A 19,374-nucleotide genomic window follows, 5' to 3' on the forward strand; every position below is an offset into this window, starting at 1 on the left:
CTCAATGCATCATATTTGTATAAGCCACCAAATGTATGCTAAATGTTTTTTCGAAAAAAGCAACCAAATATTCAAGTCATTAATCATGCCGTTCAAAATCTGCACCTGTATTTGACTTGGACTGGACTTGCGCTAAATGCTTGGGCCAAAAAATGATTGTAAATGTTACTCACAAAATCTCACATCAGAATGCTAGCTGTTCTGAAAATTATGCACACAAATCTAGAATGGTTATGTTTCAAAGCACATTAGTATTATATTTCACCTACAGTAAAATATATAAAGCCCCTGATTTGAGTCAGATACCCACATCACCGCCCTACAATGCATTTTCATACATCCACAGCTCTTCCACATCATCAAAGGTGCTTTATTCTAATGCAGTGCATCGGTTTTATAACAACCATTTCACTCTAAATGCAGAAACTGCATATAATAGCTTTATTTCTTCTTACAGTATTCTCTTATGTTAGCTTTTCAGATATTTTCGTTCATTGATGCTCTCAATGTGTTTTGCAGTAATTATTACTCAAACCCATGAGTCTGATGAACAAATGATAAACCATCATGCTTTCATCCTGCCTTTGCTAAGACCCTCTTTTCTAGTTCCTACATCTTACTTTACTCATCCATAACTTTTCTCTCCTCTCTCCGTATTATTCTCTCCTTTGTTCTCTCTTCCCAAAGTCTTCTTTTTTCACTCTTGTCATTTGCTACATTCTCTTACTGTCACTCACACGCCCTCTCTCTCCTTCCCTGCATTCCTCTGGCTTCACTCCTCCTCTCTCTCCCCCCATGTCTCTCAGTACTTTGATGAAGAGCGGGGTGATTATGAATACCCCTATTATTATGAAGGAACTATGAGTGTCCCTCCCTCCCAATCCGTCCCTCCCTCCGTCACAGCCGGGACCCTCACCGAACAGGTAAAGAGGGAGCGCGGAAATGGGGTGAATCGGAAAAGAGAGGAGAAAGAGATTGCATGGGTTATGAAGAAAAGATTTGCATTTTTGCTAGATTTGCATTTTCTAAAGGAAATATCAGTAGTCTTAAAGTTTCAGGTACAGTGCAAAACAAGTTGTCTTGTTTTACATTATATCTAAACCTCCCTGTAACAAAATAAATATATTTTATGAGGTTTATACTTAAAACAAGACAGAGAGGTCAGAAAAATATGCTTAAAAATTGATTAGCTGTTTGTACATGATGACTAAGGAAACTGATTAGTAACATAACAAGAAAGAAAAGACGAATCAGCATTTAGTATGCAAATGGATGTAAGAAAGAACACCAAAATCTTTTCATATTTACATCTCAAATTTTATAAAAGTATAAACTTTACAAAAAAAAACCCAGATGTGATGACACATTTGAACACAGAAAGTGTAATGTTAAACTTACCCATCTCTTTCAAATGAGTAAATTCATCCTCTCCGTTCTGTTCACTCCTGTTTTGCATCGTCATGTGTGATGTCCCACGTCTTTCCGTACGCCAACTCGTTTCACCTCACCCCTCACCTATAACACTATATATTGATGTTGCTTGTGTCACCTACATGTTGTCCTTTGTCATATATTTGTACCTGTATAGTGTCAAAATGTTCGTGTTGGTCAGTATATGATTGTGTGTATGTGGATTTTAAAGGGGCACTGGAGGCACACACACATACAGACACACACAATATCACGCACAGATCATGGCCCCACTGTGTTAACCCAACAGCCGTAGAGAAAGAGGTAGAAACACTGATTTACTAAACAGAGTGGGAAGTGTTCATACATCCATGTGTTATCTAGAATAAATGTTATATTTAGGAAATCTAGTGACTTAGTAAGTTTATATTTACATTCTAAAATTATATTTTATCATTTATTTTATAGTTACATTAGCTAGTTTAATTCTAATTGACCTTACTATATTTCAGTGACATTTTTAATCATTTTACGATTAGTCCATATTCTGGGTAATTACTACAATTCAGTAATTCTTCATAGTAATTTAACCAAGTGGATTTTCAGTATATAACCAAATTCTTCTTCTTTTCATATGCATGTCATTGAGGTCCATAACTTATTGATTTGATGATAACAGCTCAGATAGCTCAGACACACAGAGGTTTTTAAGGAAACCACTTTTTATTCTTCACAGTTGCATGGCATTACTCTTCCTAAAATCTGGTTTGCATGTTTTCACATTTCACCTGTTGTGTTAGTAACAAAACTTGTGAGTCCTCTTGTGTCTTGTGTCACTTCTGATTTGTTATTATGTACAACGAGCGTCTGTGTCTATGTGTTTGTTCATATCCATCTCTTCACTTCTTAGGTTTACTTTCACTTTGGCCAACATTGTACTCTCACTTATTTGTAGTGCTGTTTTTCTTGCCCTGTGGACAGTCTTAGCTTGAAGTTTGTATTTCACTGTGAGTAAAGATAACTTCTACTAGCTCAGTATGTGTCAACATGTAGATAAGTCTTCAGTTAAAATGCCTGTTTTATTCTCTGTGTGCTTCTGCTTGTCATCTGATTCTGGGTAGTCTACGCCATTCATTCCTTGCACATTGATTAGTATTGCAATTTGTATGTTATTTGTCTAAAATGGTTTTCTTTAATGATTCGATACATGCTGGCAACAGGATTATGAATGGTGTAATATGACTATCACACTTCCTGTCCTTGAATTTTTCTCTTTCTGTGCAGTTGAGCAGCACAGTGTACCAGCCATGCATCAGTTTTATCAACAGATGCTATTTGAGCATACTTTTCCCCCAGTGCCTCACAGCGTTACATCCCCATGCGCACAACATGCTGCTTTTTTAATGTGGAGATTGGCATTATTGGAGAAAACAGTATCGCATTATTTATCTTTCTTTAGGTGCCATTGAAGTTCACTAAATCTAAACTCATGATATAACTATGGACAATTAAATCTGACTGAACATTATACTGTATCCAGTAATGCCAGTGAAATCTCAGTCAGTCATTCAAGCGCCAGCGATCTTAAATTCATTGTGTTGTCTCTCTCTCTTTTTCTGTCCATCCCCACTACTTTCAATCCCACCCATCCCTGATGTCTTCCAATCTCTATCTCTTTCTCATTCCCTCCCTTTTCATGAACGCTGACCCGACACTTTTTAATACAATAAATAAAAACGATATGTATGAAATAGGAGGGCAAGGCGAACAACGGCAAAGCTGATAAGCAAAAAAATGCTCCAGCCAAAGCCACTGCTGGTGCAAAATCAGCTCCAGCTAAACCAGCTAAAGCCAAGCCAACTCCATCAGCCAAAACGACAAAGACCAAACCTACTGCAGCGCAGTTATTGATTTCAAAGATAAAACCTACTTTGGCTTCTAAACTAGCACCTAAACCAAAAGCAACTCCGGCCCCAAAGAATGACAACAAAAAGAAGGCTAATGACAATGGAAAGGCAGTTGTGGAGAAAAAAAACAATGGTCAGGCTAAAGTAAACGGTAATGGCAATGGCAAAATCAACGGGAATGGGAAAGACGCTAATGGTAAGGCTAAGGCTGGCAGCAATGGTAAAGTCAATAACAATGGCAATGGGAAGGCAGCTGTGGAGAAAAAAGCAAACGGAGAAGCTAAAACTAATGGCAATGGTGCAAAAACAGTGAAGACTGAAAAGGCAGCAGTGACCAAAGTAACAATAACCAAGAAGTCAGAGACAACTGCGGCGAAAACTGAGATGGGAAAAACTAAACCGCTGGCCAAACCACAACCAACCAAAGACAAAACGAAAGCCTATACAGCACCTGCAAAGTCTAAAGTGACCAAAACTGTGGTAGAGAAGGTTAAGACCAAAGTCACGAAAACTGCCAAAGTAGCAGCCGTCACTCAAAAACCTGTTGTTTTCAAACCTACCCCTGCGCCTTTGCCTCTCCCTTCAAAACCTAAGGTCTTGGATTTCAATAACGTCAAATCAAAGTCCAAAAATTTCCCACCCTTCAACAAGGCTGCTGTGAGTGGCACGACCATCTCTTCTCCTGAAATCCCCAAGAAGAAACCCACCAATGGTTATCAACAGGTACAAAATCAAGAGCCCGTGTTGGCTGTCCAGAGCTGTATTTCCAACCTCGTCGTCTTGGTTCAGGACTGTATTCATACCTCAGAGTAAAGGTTGATCTGGGATTTGCCTTCATTGAAAATGTTGAAAGATAACAGATACAACACATACTCTGAGGTGCTTCTTGAATACGATCCTACATCGTACCTTTCAGGTTTTGCATACATTTTTCTACATTTCAGGATAAATGTTAAAACAGAACATTGGCCATTTTTAATCTTCAGTTGATTTTTACTTTCCATCGGGTTATTCAAAATTCAGAAAGCAGTGTGTAAAACCATAAAGATATCATGACATTGACCAGCTGTGAGGTTGGAGACATACAGACCCACTGGATCTCCTCCACCCTTTCATATATCAAATGATCCGAGCGATCATTAGAAGGATATGATAAGCGGTATAGACTGTGTCATCACCGCATGGCTATTTGTACAGTCTTTTGTTTCTCTTCCTTTTTATTTCCTGTCACTCCAAATCTACACTCTCTAACTGGTTAGTTTGTAGAAATTAGTTTACCAGGTAATGCCGATTAGAGCATGTGATCAGTTGAGAAACATAGTCATAAGATCCCACAGTTTAATGAGTCATTGTAGAGCTCAATGTTACACATGACACAACGAGTCTCTTTCTCCGTCTTACTTTCTGATTTCATCCTGTTTCTCTTTTATGTGTTATTTATATGTGAATGAAATATGAGAGATGCGGTTTCACAGAAAATATACTACTTAAAATATTGACTCTGTGACGCTGCATTCCATGATGATCAATTCTTTCTGTCTTTGTTGAAGATCTGTCCCATGAAATGATGGACAAAAAGTTTATTAATGATGTCTGTTGTGTTTCAATGGTCCGGTGACCATTGGCACTAACGTCAACACCCGTAAAGTCAAGTTTTGACCCACCTTGACTGCATTTTTTGCTTGACATGGCAATGTGGCTTATTAAATCAAATCAGGTTCAAAGGAAAATCTGTCTGGGACAGCAAATCTTGGTGATAAAAATAAGTCTTTCAAGACGGAAAGATTTATTCCAAGATTTTCGTTTCCAGCTGCAAAAGTTTCCTGTTCTGATTTTACTATGACACGAGAACAATGGCTTTTTGCCAGAAGACATATCGTCTTCTATCAGCAAAGGCACATTGATCTCTTCTTTCTGCATGTAACAAGTTCATCAGACCTGAGCTTGTTTTTATACTAATCAATCTCTCCCCTTCAAATCTGCTTACCTCCACCCCCAACCCCACCCACCTCTTGGCCTCCTCCAATCAGGACGTAGATCCTGCTTACTCAGAGGCTGACCACACCCCCACAGAGACCGATTATTATTACACAGTAGAAGAAGAGGCGTCCCCACAGCCAGAGAGTGATCTGACTGGATATGAAGAAACCATTAACCAGGTAACCCACACCCATAGATAGCTGAGAGACGTGGAGCAGTCAACAATCTCTATAAGAGTCTCTCAATTGCTTTAAATCATTACACTGGAGGTGAGACCAGCCTGTGTTAATTTTACCTTAACAATTAACAATTCTGCAGCCACGTGTGCCATGATAAGTGCTGTACTTAACTGCAAAATGAATGCATAGCATCCATTTGATCAGATATTCTTTTGCGACTCTTATTTTACTTTCCTCAAGATTTTATCCTAGCTCTTATATCAAAACCGGATGTGACATCATCTTGACATAAGAACGAAAATCTTGAGAAACAGAGATCACAAAAGAAATGGTGCAAATATGGAATGAGTACCATGCATTCATTGCCAGACAGCTTCGTTTAAGAGTGAGATATGTTTGGGAGTCAGACACTATCAATCCGTAAGTTCAAAGAAACTTATGAACTTCATATATAGCCATTTTACTGAGAGCGAACAAAGAATTCAGTTAGTTATGGGTAGACGCAACTAAAACGTTTCGTCTAGAGTGGGACTTTTCGGTCAGGTTTGTATTTTGGATTAAACTATATGTTTAGTAATAGTTTGGAAATGGACAATCTACATGGCCAGAAAGTTAATAGTCAACAATATAATGGTAAGAGACTAGTAGGAAGTATTGCTTTAGTCTTTGCCTCATAGTAAGTGTGTTGCCATAGACCTGAGTGATTCTGTAGTCTTGTAAATCAATTAAATAATTGGATAATACACCACAAAAAAGTAATTTCATTGAAGCACAATGCTCATAATTATGGTCACACATTTTGCTTAGTCAATGTCATGAAGACTGAGAAGAAATGGACAAGTGCCTTAATTAGGCCCATTCACATCAAGACAGATAACTATAACAATAAAGATTTAATAATCATTCTTATTCTGTAAGAATAGGGAAGTCCACACCACAGCTAAAACGATAACAACACAGAGGAATAATATTGTTGGAATCACTTTTGAAAGATTTTTTTTTTCAATCAACAACATAGCCAGAGCTTAAAGTTACACTGTGTGATATTTTCCCCCATCTAGCGGTGAAAAGGTATATGACCATCCAGTGAATATTAGTTTGTTCCTCTCAATTTTGATTTCGTTTTAACTCCTACGGTGGCCGATTTAGTCCAAGATTAACATGGCTTCCAGTTCGACCTCGTCCACATTCGACACGGTGCCATCGAGTGTTAAAACGTGTAAGGCGAAGCTTGAATTTACGGGTATGTCCCTCTTTGGCTAATGTACTTTCAAGATGGAGGGGCAACATGGCGACCGGCATTCGAACCCCTTACCCGTATGTATTTTCAATGGCATATTATAAACTTACGAGAATACTTTATTACTTGAAAGAAGTAAATATACATTAATGAGCACATATATTTTTGAAAGAACTAAGTGTTTTTAGCTAAGAATAAACTAAAAAAGTTACACAGTGTAGCTTTAAGTATTTAAAGAGGCAGTGCATGATTTTAATAAAATATATATTATAGTCTGTTGGTGTGGATGCTAATATAGTTATCACTATAGTTATCTTTATAGTTATTGTTCTTGGTGTGAACAGGCCTTTGGACTGAATAAAGCGGTAAACGATACCAATTCTTTGTAAATTTTGACATGAAGAAGACTGAGATCAGTTTGTGTGCTATGAGTGTGTGTGTGTGTGTGTGTGTGTGTGCTTGTCTGTAAACCTGTGCCCAAATCTGTGTGTTCCTCTCTCATGATCTGTTTTACAACAGGTAAGATCTATTATTCTGATTATTCTGTCTCTTTGCCCTCTCATTTCCATTTCTCCTCTCTATTTTCCTATCTTCTCTCCATTCCTACCCCATCCCACCATTTAATCTTCCATCCTCCAAACCATCCACTCCACCCCCACCTCTGCTCCCAATGGTACGGCCCAGGTGGACGAGACCTTCGCTGTCGAGGAAATCGATACGACCAAGACAGGTGGTGAAGAGGTGTCTCAAACACCAGAAGAGCCCTTCGCTGAGGAGTACATAACAAGCGACTTTGGAATGAAGGAGTATGACTATTCCTACAAGGACTACAATGAGCCCATCTCCGAGAGCAAGACGGAAGATACCCTAGGCCCTGCCCTGTCCGCTGTGACAGATGAGGGTGGTGTAAGTTACCTTGTGCTTTCCAGCAAATTCCCTTTAAAGCTTTTATAAAAGCTTAAATTGAATTTGCTATGGCTTTAAGTCTTGCAGAGGCATCAAGCAGAGAGTTGTTAAGACCAGCTAAGCACTGGTGCTAAGTTCTGCTGCCAGTGGCATATACTTAGCCACTGTGTTAAGACTGTGTCTTAAGAACTAGTTTGACCAACTAGCAGTTAGACAAAAGGTAACCAGTCTAACTTTTCTGATTCAAATTAGACTGATTGGCCATATAAAAAAAAAAATTAGATTACTTACTAACTTAAGACTAGTCAGTTTGCATGCAACCAGCCCGCCCCTGGTTTAAGATTAAAGTTCTGTTTCAAAAACAAGATTATATATTTTTTTGTTTTTCATCTAATATTTTTTCTTTCAATTAACAGGAATTTTTTTATTGTATTTTAGTTAAAGGGTTAGTTCACCCAAAAATAAAAATTCGGTCATCATTTACTCACCCTTATGTTGTTCCAAAACCGGTATAATTTTCATCTGTTGAACACAAAAGAAGATATTTTGAAGAATGTTGTTATCAAACAGAAAAAAAATGCTACCGTCAAATGCCTGGTTAGCAAAAAAATTGTGGGTGAACTATTCCTTTAACAATAACAACATTGGTAGGCAGCAAGGCACCACACTAGGTTTTGGAAGAGAACTTCAATTTCCAAAAGAGTTTTCAGTCAATGTTTACCTAAGACTAAAACAAGTTTGCTTAAAGAGTAATGGGTTAGCAAGTTATGCCATCAACAGGAAATAGTTCCCCTGTCAGCAAACTTTGATTATCACAGGACTTGAACACTGCCCCCTTTGCACAAGATTCCTCTGCAAGTCTGCATAGAGTGCTTAGTTCAGTATAGAGCCATCAATATTGGTAGACTCATCTGCTCTCATGCTGATCTGAGACCAGCCTTAATCTCGATCAGCATAGAACAGCAGTATATCTTCTCGGAAGGGCACCACGACTGTTTGAGCTTGACTTCAGCACCAGAGTACTTCAGTATGTATTAATGTGCTGTAGCTTTGTAGATCCTTATCTGCATATACAACAATAAAAAATGTGTAGAGGTTACTTCAGTCTGTAATGTGCTACATTTAGATGGACGGCTTCACAACAGCAGATGAGTGGCATTTTAAGCCTCAGCTAAGTATTTACTTGACTTCCTTATAAATATATTGTCCGTCAAGACATATCACGAGTTTCAATGGTTTATGGGAAGTTATAAGTCACATTCATAACCACTCAAGGGTTATATTGTAGGTGGGTGTACAATGCTCAGCTACTACCTTAACATCTTAGACTGTTGGTTTCTTCTTTTTGTATATTGACTGGGCTCTGTTTTGGGTTACATATCTGTTTTCCTCAGGCCTCCGTGCGAGCCCTGAAGGGAGAGAAGGGAGAGCCTGCTGTCCTTGAACCTGTAAGCATCATAATTCCATAATCAAAACATGATAAATGCTAACATTTAGAAAGTGTAAATACAACTACTAAACCTGTTTAGACACGTAATTCACCCAGGCCACCAGATGGTGCTACAGAATAACATGTTGATGTATTGCATCTTTATGTCGTTTTTAAATGTATTTATGTCTTTAATTTCTTAATTTTATCACTCTCACTCTCACAGGGCATGCTGATTGAAGGGCCACCTGGACCAGAAGGACCAGCAGTATGTTCACTTTTATTATTTTGAGTGAATTTATGATAAATTAGCATTCCCATTCCTTTTAACTGAAGTGCAGAACTTCATTATATTCAGCCTCCATATTGTGTGTATTGCCATCTATTTTCCCTCCTCATATAGGGGTGAATTCAGGTTGATTTGGACACCTTTTCCTCAGTAATTTCAATGGCAATAAAGTGTCCCAATCAACCTGAATTCACCCTAGTATATGATATTTACTACACAGGGCCGTCCCTAGTTTGGGACGTCCCTAACTACCCTAGTTAGCAGAAGTTACTTGTTGCTACATGCTAGTAAAATGTTCACAATGGTAGTTTGTGTAGATTAAAAAAACTCTTATTTATGCCATTTCTCTCTGCATTAGGGTCTCCCTGGCCCCGCTGGCCCTCACGGACCCCCTGGTTCTGTTGGTGATCCTGGTGAGAGGGTGAGTAGATTTTTTTTTTGTGTTTTCACTAATTACGCTTTAGTTTTTTGATTATGCTAATTTGAAACATTATTCATACATTGTGGTGCTCATTGTTTCCTTAAGTTTTTCCAAGTTCACGTCAAGAGTATGTAGTTATAATTGAAAGCGTTTGTTTCTGTAGGGTCCTACTGGTAAGGCTGGTCTACCTGGAGCGGACGGTGTCCCAGGACCTCCAGGAACTTCTGTCATGCTTCCTGTAAGTCTGCTCTCCTCTTTCTTTCCTTCTCTCGATGCTCAGTGTTCATAAAGTCATCTCACCACTAGATGTCACTATTATACCATTACGGTCAAGGATGTCATACAGGACTTTATTCCAAACCTGCTTCCCCTTAAGGCCAATTTATACTTCTGCGTCGAGTGCACGCAGAGGGTACGGCGTACCCTACGCATAGACGCGTTGGATACGCCGTACCCTACGCCGTAGCCTGACGCGCACCTCTCCAAAAATGTAACAACGCGTCAATTCTACGCGGACCGCAAGCGCTGTGATTGGTCTGCCAGAACCCTTCCCTCAGGTCAATAAATAAATAAAAAATCTGCGATAGGAGTGTGTGTGTGTCCAGAAATTGGATGATAGTTCCTTATGTCTGCTATAACACAATATTTTGCAGTCCAGCGATTCTTTATGGTAGTAAATAAATACATAGATCCACTGAGTATAGTTTATTTATTTTCTCATTAAAACCAAAGATGTTAATCAGTAATTGTATATCAAGAACAGGGACACATTAGGGTATATTTCGTGAATGAAGTCTCCGCAACAGCAATCGATTGCTCGAGCCACCGCTACTGAAAACAGCGGCCACCAGCTCTGCATGATTTCACAAACACATTCCAGCGCCAGATCGCCTTATTTAACTTTACTAATCAACTAGAGATGCTTAATTTGTATTAGATACAACAACTCAAGCTGCAAGAAAAGCCGTTCTCTCACTGCTGCTGATACTCCGGCATGAATGTACAGATTCTACACAACAAGCTGCTTCTTCTTCGGCTGTTCTCTTGATTACACCAACATGCCGGAGGACACTGCCTACTAGCGTCTGCATGTGTAATTGCACATTGACGCAGACAACAGCGCAGAAGTATAAATGCTCACGACGGCGTCGGCTACGCGCGTAGCCTACGGCGTACACTACGGCGTACACTCGACGCAGAAGTATAAATTGGCCTGTAGCTCCCACATAAATGTTGGTTCTTGATTTGCAACCCTCTTTTCTGTTCTCGCAGTTCCGTTTTGGACAGAGTGGTGGCGAAAAAGGGCCCGTTGCCTCAGCACAGGAGGCCCAAGCTCAAGCCATTCTGTCTCAGGCTCGGGTTAGTTGCAGCTGTCATAAATCAACCATTTACTTATTGTGTTTTCACATTGAGGTCTAACTTTATACTTAATTTAGAATTAATGGAGTTTTCTCCTGTCTAGATGGCTCTGAAAGGTCCACCAGGACCAATGGGTTTCACTGGCCGTCCTGGACCTTTGGTAAAAGAACTAAACAAACAAAAATAAATAAATAAAATATATATAATGTCTTTTACATGTTCTTTGTCAAGCTCTTGCATTTTGATTTTGTGATCAATGTGTTATATTGTAGTTTTTTTTTTTATCTGGTTCCTAAATAGGGAACACCTGGAAGTCCTGGCATAAAGGGAGAAGGTGGAGACCCTGGTCCTCAGGTAAGGTGTTCTGCATTTGTGTTTCTGTGTTTTTATAATTGTTAGTCTTGCCTTCAAGAACATTTGCCAGAAATTGAGATACTCTGACAGACAGAATGTATATATATATATATATATGTATATATATATATATATACATATATATATATATATATATATATATATATATATATATATATATATATATATATATATATATATATATATATATATATATATATATATCTTGCATAGAATCTAAAGAGACAGGCCTTTATCATGCATCCCTATTGTGTTTTTGCAGGGCCCCAGAGGTCCTCAGGGATTATCTGGTCCTGCTGGTAAAGCTGGTCGGAGAGTGAGTCCACTACAGTTTTCCTTACTAATAAAAAACCAAACCCATAGATTTACATCGACACAGGCCATATCTAGGGATCAGAACATCATCATAATAACTTAACAGTGTTTTTTTAAAGCAACCACCTTGCAACAACCCAGAACACATTAGAAACCACACAGTAATGTCATTGAAACTACTTAGCGCTTCCTAATACCAATTTGTTATTTGTTAACAATATGATGTATCCTACAGGGTCGTGCTGGTGCTGATGGAGCCAGGGGAATGCCGGGAGAGTCCGGAGTTAAGGTTGGATATTTTTGTTTAAGTTGTTTTCTGTGTGTGATTTATTGTGTCATGTGTTTGATTTCAGCTGTACGTATCTTCCAACTCTGAAAGGCAACCATATTGACCTTGACTGAATCTTTTGGACATGCAGTTCATGTATGTGTGTTTTTCTATGTTAGGGTGACCGTGGCTTTGATGGCCTTCCTGGTTTGCCTGGTGACAAGGGTTATCGGGTAAGGGCTAAAATTCATTGAATTAATGTTAATCATAAGCCCTGTTCCAAAATGTAGTGAGGTAGCATAAATTATGGCTTCTATGATACCTTCTTTTGGCCAACATTGAATGCAGCATCCCATGTGTGCACAGTAGACAGCAAGGGTTTCACTCAATGGAATTTGTTACGTAGCTATTGGATGCATAGTAATATTAAAATGTTAAATGTTTTCTACAGGGTCAAACTGGAGGAATGGGACCCCCAGGACCCACTGGAGAGGACGGAGAGAGGGTACTTCTCAAGGATTTTTTAAAACATCTGTTACAGTAAATTAACACCATACAATAGTAAATATTATAATGTATGTTGTTTAAACGTTCTCTTGATCTGTCATTGTATTTGCCTTATATCTATCATCATCTTCATAAAGCATAAAAAAATGTGTTTTGATTTTTTTTTTTCATCTTGACAATTGTCAGGGAGATGATGGAGACGTCGGACCCAGAGGTCTTCCCGGCGAACCGGTAGGCATTTCTTTTTTCTCAAACACTGTACACAGATATGACAGTGTATGTGATAGTATTGCCCTGCATAACATTTATTTCCTCTCCAGTTTTAACTCCATAATGCTGTGTGTTTTACTTGGAATTCATTGTATGTTCTTTGATTTACCTTTTTCTCATTTTGTAGGGGCCCCGTGGTTTGCTGGGGCCTAAAGGGCCTTCTGGACTTCCTGGTCCTCCTGTGAGTATTCATTGAAAGCTACAAATACCACATAGTAAAGTGTTAAATGAGGACTTTTGAGTCAATTTTATAATTGCTTTGGTTGCACAACAGCTTCAATACACCATCATAAAATTTTAAAACAAAATATTTGTACATGGATATCCAGAACGATCTTTCTTTCATTTCTTCTTATTATTATCTGCCTTTGCCAGGGTGTTCGCGGAAATGATGGTCCACATGGTCCAAAAGGAAACTTGGTCAGTAAATGGTCAGAGTTCTCTGACGTTACTCTAGATGTCAATTTTTTAACAGTTTAAAATTATGCAATAGTTGGCATATGTATGTAATAGGCTAAATATTCATAAACTGTAATAGAAAAAATTAATAGTGTAAGAGAAAAACATCAGCACTAAATGTCTGTCCTCATTATCATTGTCCTCTTTCCTCTTTTAAGGGACCACAAGGAGAGCCTGGTCCTCCAGGACAGCAGGGGGCTTCAGGAACACAGGTGAACGATGAAGTTTATGACAGATTTAATGACAAAAGGGGCAAGATCTTAGTAAAGTGTATTTATAATAAATTATTGCTTTTCTGTGCAACAGGGAATGCCAGGGCCACAGGGTGCTAATGGACCGCCAGGAGAGAAAGTGAGTGATTTTTGTGATTGCAGAACTAAAAGCAATTTTTAATCATCAAAAAATGTGCTTTACAGAATGTGCTCTTTAACACTTTGATGTCTGCATTTGATAAAAAAAATATGACTTACTTGAATTTGATAAAAATGTATGACATACTTACACGTCCAGTCTAAGTAGGATCACCAATTATGTTTAAAGGAATTTAATGCAATTATACTGCCATTTTGTTTGTCTTCTAACAGGGACCCACAGGAAAGCCAGGTCTACCAGGAATGCCCGGAGCTGACGGTCCTCCTGTAAGTGCTAGATATGATTTTTTAAAATCTATTTGGTCTGTTAATTTTAGACCAGTTGCCAGAAGACAATGAAAATATATGTGATAATACATGAGGTAATGAATGTGCCGTACGTGTTTGTCCCACAGGGTCATCCCGGAAAGGAAGGCCCTGGTGGAACCAAAGGAAATCAGGTGAGGTCATATAATAATAATAAGTATATTCTCTATTTAGCTTCATATTTAAATGTTATTTGTGCCACAATTATTTGTATACTTTTTGTGAATTGTTGTATACTTCTTTGTAGTTGAGTGTAATCAACAATGACATTAGCCGTCAGTACAAAGAGATAATATAAAATAAAGTCTCAATATATCATATATCTAAGATTTGCATATCCAGCACGTTCCCACAATTCCCAGTGTGTTCATATTTCAACGTTTATTTTCCTTGTTCATATATATTTAGGGTCCCAATGGTCCTCAGGGGTCTATTGGCTATCCTGGCCCTCGGGGAGTGAAGGTAAAATATATCTTCTTTATTTTGGTCAATGCAGGTAGCTTTTGTTGTTTTGTTGGGATCATTTTCCACTGGAAATTAAATATGTGTAAATATATAATTTTTATAAACAATTCTGTCAAAAGACATTTTACATATTGGAACTTTGGTAATGGTTTGATATCAACTCTCACCTGTAATACTCTGAGTCAGATAATAGACTGAATATTTTGTGACATTCACAGGGAACTCAAGGTATCCGTGGACTGAAGGGCCATAAGGGAGAGAAGGCGAGTGTTTTTGGTCAAAAACATTAACATAAGTCAAATTCAATGTCATAATAATGAAACATTTTAGTAAATTGTGACCTGTTTGTGCCAAAGGTGCAGGTTCAACGGACTGTGTTAAATAACTTTTTTCTTATTTTCAGGGAGAGGATGGATTCCCTGGAATCAAAGGAGACTTTGGTGTGAAGGGAGAGAGGGTACGTCTTGCATATAAAACATCAGTGGATAGAAACTCATCGATTAGCATATGATTTAGCACAAATGTAAAACGATGCAGTCCAGAGTTGCTTCAGATGTCAGGCTAACATTAGTAGCACTTGACTATATTGACCCATTTCAACTGGCCACTAAGATTTGTTTTGCACCAACAGGGAGAGGTGGGAGTGCCCGGCCCAAGAGGAGAGGACGGCCCTGAGGGGCCAAAGGGACGTTTTGGTCCCCCTGGTGAAATTGGACCTATCGGCGTGGTGGGAGAGAAGGTTAGTTTGATTATTGCTATTTTTGTTCCGTCATATATCATTTTAGCTATGTTTGTATTGCAATTGATGCTGACAGTAAGGTATATCGTTATAATGTTATATTGCTGGTCTAAAGATGTGTTAAATCTTTCTAAATTATGTCATTCCAGGGTAAACTTGGTGTGCCTGGACTTCCTGGCTATCCCGGAAGACAAGGAATTAAGGTAAACAAAATAATATTGTTTATGACTCATCATTTGATATACAGCCAAGTATTTCATCAAATGTAATGCTTTTTTTTCAATCAATGTAATGCTTGTATTTTTAGGGCTCCCTTGGTTTCCCAGGATTCCCTGGTACAAATGGAGAGAAGGGCGCAAGGGTAAAAAATTTTTAGACTAAATTACACTAAATCTCCAGTCAATCTCCAATCTGCTTTTTAACTCAAGGTTGAGTAAAGTCCTGCATTTACATGAATAATTTAAATAGTACCATATATTCTATCTTCCTTTAGAAAATAATTGATGATGCTGAAAAATTCTGAATTAATTTTTCCAGGGTTTGATTGGAAAACCTGGACCAAGAGGACTAAGAGGGCCGACAGTAAGGACCCGTTTTAATTCATCATCTCATCTCTTATCTTATTCTGTTCCTTGATTTATTCTATTTTACTGTAGATTAAACTGCTTTAAAGCTGTTGTTAATTTAATCAAGCAGATGTCTGATTTCAGATCAGTTCACTTGTAAAGCAATGTTTAATGATCTTCTAAGATTTTTTATTTATTTATTTAGGGTCCCAGAGGGCAGAGGGGACCCCGTGGGTCAACAGGAAAAACAGGTGCTAAGGTATAAACGTAATTTACGTGAAATTATTCTCAAAAAATGTATTAAATCTTGTAATTGCCAACAATCATAGATTATGTGTACATAACCAATTCAATCAAATGTTTTAGGGCGGATCAGGCAGTGACGGGCCTCCTGGACCACCTGGAGAGAGAGTATGTCTTTATTTACAATTTTATTGTATTTTTTTTAATCCTTTAAAACAAGCCTGGGTTTTCTGGTTCATCTTTAATTTATTTTTTAATGTTTCCACATTTTTCAGGGATTAACCGGACCTCAAGGTGCAAATGGATTCCCTGGGCCAAAGGGACCTCCTGTAAGTTACAATTTAGTTGGATCTGATGCTTTGAAACTTACGTTTTTACCTATTTCTTATTGATATGTAAATCAATTTTTGAAGGGACCTCCAGGAAAGGATGGACTGCCTGGACACCCTGGACAGAGAGGCGAAGTTGTACGTATCTTTTGTGTTTGTGCATCCAAGTTACAACATTCACTGAGATCAATGTGCAACAACCTTATTTTATCGTTTTTGTTGCACTTGTAGGGTTTCCAAGGCAAAGTTGGACCACCTGGGCCACCAGGAGTTGTTGGACCACAGGTGAGTTTTATCATTTCATCAGAGGTAGAAGCTTCATGGTAGAGGCTTACATACTGCTTCTTCGAAGGTAGAGGTTATCTTCTCTAATCATTTTAGAAATGTATTAAACTATGCAAGTTTTACTCAAATCTAATTCTCGTTTAGGGTCCCTCTGGTGAGACTGGTCAGATGGGTGAGCGTGGCCACTCAGGACCCCCAGGACCACCCGGTGAACAAGGCCTTCCTGGGCCCTCTGGAAAAGAGGGAACCAAAGGAGATCCCGGTCCCTCTGGCGGCCCCGGTAAAGACGGACCCCCTGGACTGAGAGGATTTCCCGGAGAGAGAGGACTACCAGGAACTCCGGTAACAAGACCTGCTCATTGTTACCAGTGAAATTTAGATTGTAAAACCTTTTCTGGGTTTGGTCAACCAACTTTAAAACTACACCTAATATCTGAGTCTACCTGTGTGTTTCCATAGGGCGGTGGAGGACTGAAAGGAAATGAAGGCCCTGCTGGACCACCTGGACCTGCTGTATGTTGCTCATATTAAACATATCATCAAAATATTAGTAGAATGCAGACTTTTATTTGATCAGTTCTATATTGACCCATGAATAGGTGAATATCTCATATCTCTCATATTCCAACAGAAAATTAACAGGAAAAATAAAAATATATTTTACATGACGAAAATAATTTCAAGAAACATTAAGATTTTGCATTGCATCATAGCTTAAATGAAAATTATCACAACAAATACAAACATGATGTATGTTTACATTTGTACTTCACAATTTTTTACAATTTAAATATTATATTTTCGCATTACATCAAAAAAAAAAAAAATGTCATTACAGTAGGCCTAAGATAATTCCTCAAGTGCTTAACTGTTATGAAAATGTCACAATAAAAATAAATCTTTTGAGGAATTATGAAAGCATATGTTGATATTTCAACAAATTTAATTTCAATGCAGGGATCGTCTGGGGAGAGGGGAGGTGCTGGCACTGCAGGTCCTGTCGGCCCACCTGGACGACCTGGACCTCAGGGGCCCCCTGGAGCGGCAGGAGAAAAAGGAGTGCCAGTAAGTGTCTACTGTAAGTTTGCATTGATCTCTAATACAGTTTTATTTATAGGCCCGTCACGCAAGAACGTCCTGTTTTACAGGGAGAGAAAGGTCCAATTGGTCCAGCTGGTCGCGATGGCATCCAAGGCCCAGTTGGTCTCCCCGGCCCTGCTGGACCTCCGGGTACTGCTGGAGAGGATGGAGACAAGGTCAGTGACTTCTTCATATTTTGATCTCAATCATCACATTCAAATGGATTCAAATTCTACATTGTTCATTGTTCCTGCATAGGGCGAGGTTGGAGAGCCAGGACAAAAAGGAGGTAAAGGATCCAAAGGAGAACATGTAAGTAAATTAGCTTTCACTTAAAGCAACAAATCCTTGTTTTTGTGAGCATGATATCAATCTATAATCAATTATGTGCATATTTACAGGGTCCTCCTGGTCCACCTGGGACAATGGGTCCTGTTGGACAGCCTGGTGCACCTGTAAGTGTGAAAGGAATTTCATGAAAATCATATGTTCAAGAAATGTTTACATTGCACTTTGATGGAAACAAATGGGATTACAATTTCATGGTGCCATGCATGGGTTTTATAGGCTTTATAACAACCCCATTTCAAATCTCTTCATCTCTACTCAGGGTGCTGATGGCGAGACCGGTGCGAGAGGTCAGCAGGGACCGTTTGGCTCTAAGGGAGATGAAGGGACAAGAGGATTCCCTGGGCCTCCAGGCCCCATTGGACTACAGGTACTATATTCAGATGGCATTTCATTTACTCATACCAATTAAATTCTACATACATTAGTTTACATCATTTATACTTAATTTATGTTCATTAGGGTTTGCCAGGCACATCTGGAGAAAAGGGAGAGACAGGAGATGTTGGGCCATTGGTGAGTCTTAATATTTTGATTTATAGAGAGTTAAGGCAATCAAAAGGTGCAATTGTTATGTATAATGCATCATTTGATCTTCTAGTGTTTTGGATCACGATTAGAATGAATGTATTTCCTAATCCTTTCTGGTTACGTATTACTGTAGGGTCCTCCTGGTCCCCCAGGTCCACGTGGTCCAGCTGGTCCTAATGGTGCTGACGTAAGTGAATTAACTGCACCATAAATAATATAAATTCATTATTATGTGTTATAATCACTATGCATTGACTCCATCTGGAATACTTGATTCAGATTCTGTGGTAAGTTAATTTTGTATAATGGCATTATTTTGTTTCATGCATGCAGGGCCCTCAAGGTCCTCCAGGAGGTTTGGGTAATCCAGGTTCTATAGGAGAGAAGGCAAGTAGAGGAGAATTCAACTTTTGCATATATGGCGACTATATGATTGTTCTGATTGATGGCACTTGACGTCTTTTTATTTGTTTTGACAGGGCGAGCCTGGTGAATCTGGACCACCTGGTGTTGGTGGAGAGCCAGGAAAAATGGTGATAATTTTAGTTTTTATTTGAAACTTTTTGTCATCCTCTCAACCATTCAAAAATACTTACATTTATTCATTTAGTAGATACAATCACAGCTAACATTTTACTGGTGCGCTTATTCAATGACAGGGCCCGAGAGGAGAGCGCGGTGAGAAGGGAGAGGCTGGGCAGCCTGGCACCGCTGGTCCTGCTGGTGGAAAGGGACCCACAGGAGATGATGGACCCAAAGGAAACCCTGTATGTATTAAACGTGATAAACAAGAAATA

The 19,374-nt window shown here is 38.8% G+C and overlaps 1 protein-coding gene across 1 annotated transcript in view; it reads left to right on the forward strand.

Annotated features, from left to right (window-relative positions):
- The window catches only part of col11a2 (collagen, type XI, alpha 2), a 40,793-nt gene that overhangs the window by 12,822 nt on the left and 8,597 nt on the right, over nucleotides 1–19,374 (forward strand). The window contains exons 6-50 of the mRNA XM_079830245.1: nucleotides 3,165–4,040; nucleotides 5,348–5,476; nucleotides 7,401–7,622; nucleotides 9,017–9,070; nucleotides 9,278–9,319; nucleotides 9,699–9,761; nucleotides 9,925–9,999; nucleotides 11,034–11,120; nucleotides 11,224–11,280; nucleotides 11,421–11,474; nucleotides 11,758–11,811; nucleotides 12,046–12,099; nucleotides 12,258–12,311; nucleotides 12,530–12,583; nucleotides 12,772–12,816; nucleotides 12,983–13,036; nucleotides 13,231–13,275; nucleotides 13,473–13,526; nucleotides 13,621–13,665; nucleotides 13,899–13,952; nucleotides 14,081–14,125; nucleotides 14,400–14,453; nucleotides 14,675–14,719; nucleotides 14,860–14,913; nucleotides 15,088–15,195; nucleotides 15,345–15,398; nucleotides 15,503–15,556; nucleotides 15,733–15,777; nucleotides 15,967–16,020; nucleotides 16,128–16,172; nucleotides 16,280–16,333; nucleotides 16,418–16,471; nucleotides 16,565–16,618; nucleotides 16,763–16,960; nucleotides 17,078–17,131; nucleotides 17,576–17,683; nucleotides 17,767–17,874; nucleotides 17,957–18,010; nucleotides 18,100–18,153; nucleotides 18,309–18,416; nucleotides 18,509–18,562; nucleotides 18,711–18,764; nucleotides 18,911–18,964; nucleotides 19,057–19,110; nucleotides 19,237–19,344. Coding sequence (XP_079686371.1) covers nucleotides 3,165–4,040; nucleotides 5,348–5,476; nucleotides 7,401–7,622; nucleotides 9,017–9,070; nucleotides 9,278–9,319; nucleotides 9,699–9,761; nucleotides 9,925–9,999; nucleotides 11,034–11,120; nucleotides 11,224–11,280; nucleotides 11,421–11,474; nucleotides 11,758–11,811; nucleotides 12,046–12,099; nucleotides 12,258–12,311; nucleotides 12,530–12,583; nucleotides 12,772–12,816; nucleotides 12,983–13,036; nucleotides 13,231–13,275; nucleotides 13,473–13,526; nucleotides 13,621–13,665; nucleotides 13,899–13,952; nucleotides 14,081–14,125; nucleotides 14,400–14,453; nucleotides 14,675–14,719; nucleotides 14,860–14,913; nucleotides 15,088–15,195; nucleotides 15,345–15,398; nucleotides 15,503–15,556; nucleotides 15,733–15,777; nucleotides 15,967–16,020; nucleotides 16,128–16,172; nucleotides 16,280–16,333; nucleotides 16,418–16,471; nucleotides 16,565–16,618; nucleotides 16,763–16,960; nucleotides 17,078–17,131; nucleotides 17,576–17,683; nucleotides 17,767–17,874; nucleotides 17,957–18,010; nucleotides 18,100–18,153; nucleotides 18,309–18,416; nucleotides 18,509–18,562; nucleotides 18,711–18,764; nucleotides 18,911–18,964; nucleotides 19,057–19,110; nucleotides 19,237–19,344 — 3,900 coding nt within the window. The remainder of the gene's footprint in view (nucleotides 1–3,164; nucleotides 4,041–5,347; nucleotides 5,477–7,400; nucleotides 7,623–9,016; nucleotides 9,071–9,277; nucleotides 9,320–9,698; nucleotides 9,762–9,924; nucleotides 10,000–11,033; nucleotides 11,121–11,223; nucleotides 11,281–11,420; nucleotides 11,475–11,757; nucleotides 11,812–12,045; nucleotides 12,100–12,257; nucleotides 12,312–12,529; nucleotides 12,584–12,771; nucleotides 12,817–12,982; nucleotides 13,037–13,230; nucleotides 13,276–13,472; nucleotides 13,527–13,620; nucleotides 13,666–13,898; nucleotides 13,953–14,080; nucleotides 14,126–14,399; nucleotides 14,454–14,674; nucleotides 14,720–14,859; nucleotides 14,914–15,087; nucleotides 15,196–15,344; nucleotides 15,399–15,502; nucleotides 15,557–15,732; nucleotides 15,778–15,966; nucleotides 16,021–16,127; nucleotides 16,173–16,279; nucleotides 16,334–16,417; nucleotides 16,472–16,564; nucleotides 16,619–16,762; nucleotides 16,961–17,077; nucleotides 17,132–17,575; nucleotides 17,684–17,766; nucleotides 17,875–17,956; nucleotides 18,011–18,099; nucleotides 18,154–18,308; nucleotides 18,417–18,508; nucleotides 18,563–18,710; nucleotides 18,765–18,910; nucleotides 18,965–19,056; nucleotides 19,111–19,236; nucleotides 19,345–19,374) is intronic.

The sequence above is a fragment of the Gobio gobio genome (assembly GCF_949357685.1).
Source record: "Gobio gobio genome assembly, chromosome: 11".
Classification (NCBI taxonomy): domain Eukaryota; kingdom Metazoa; phylum Chordata; class Actinopteri; order Cypriniformes; family Gobionidae; genus Gobio; species Gobio gobio.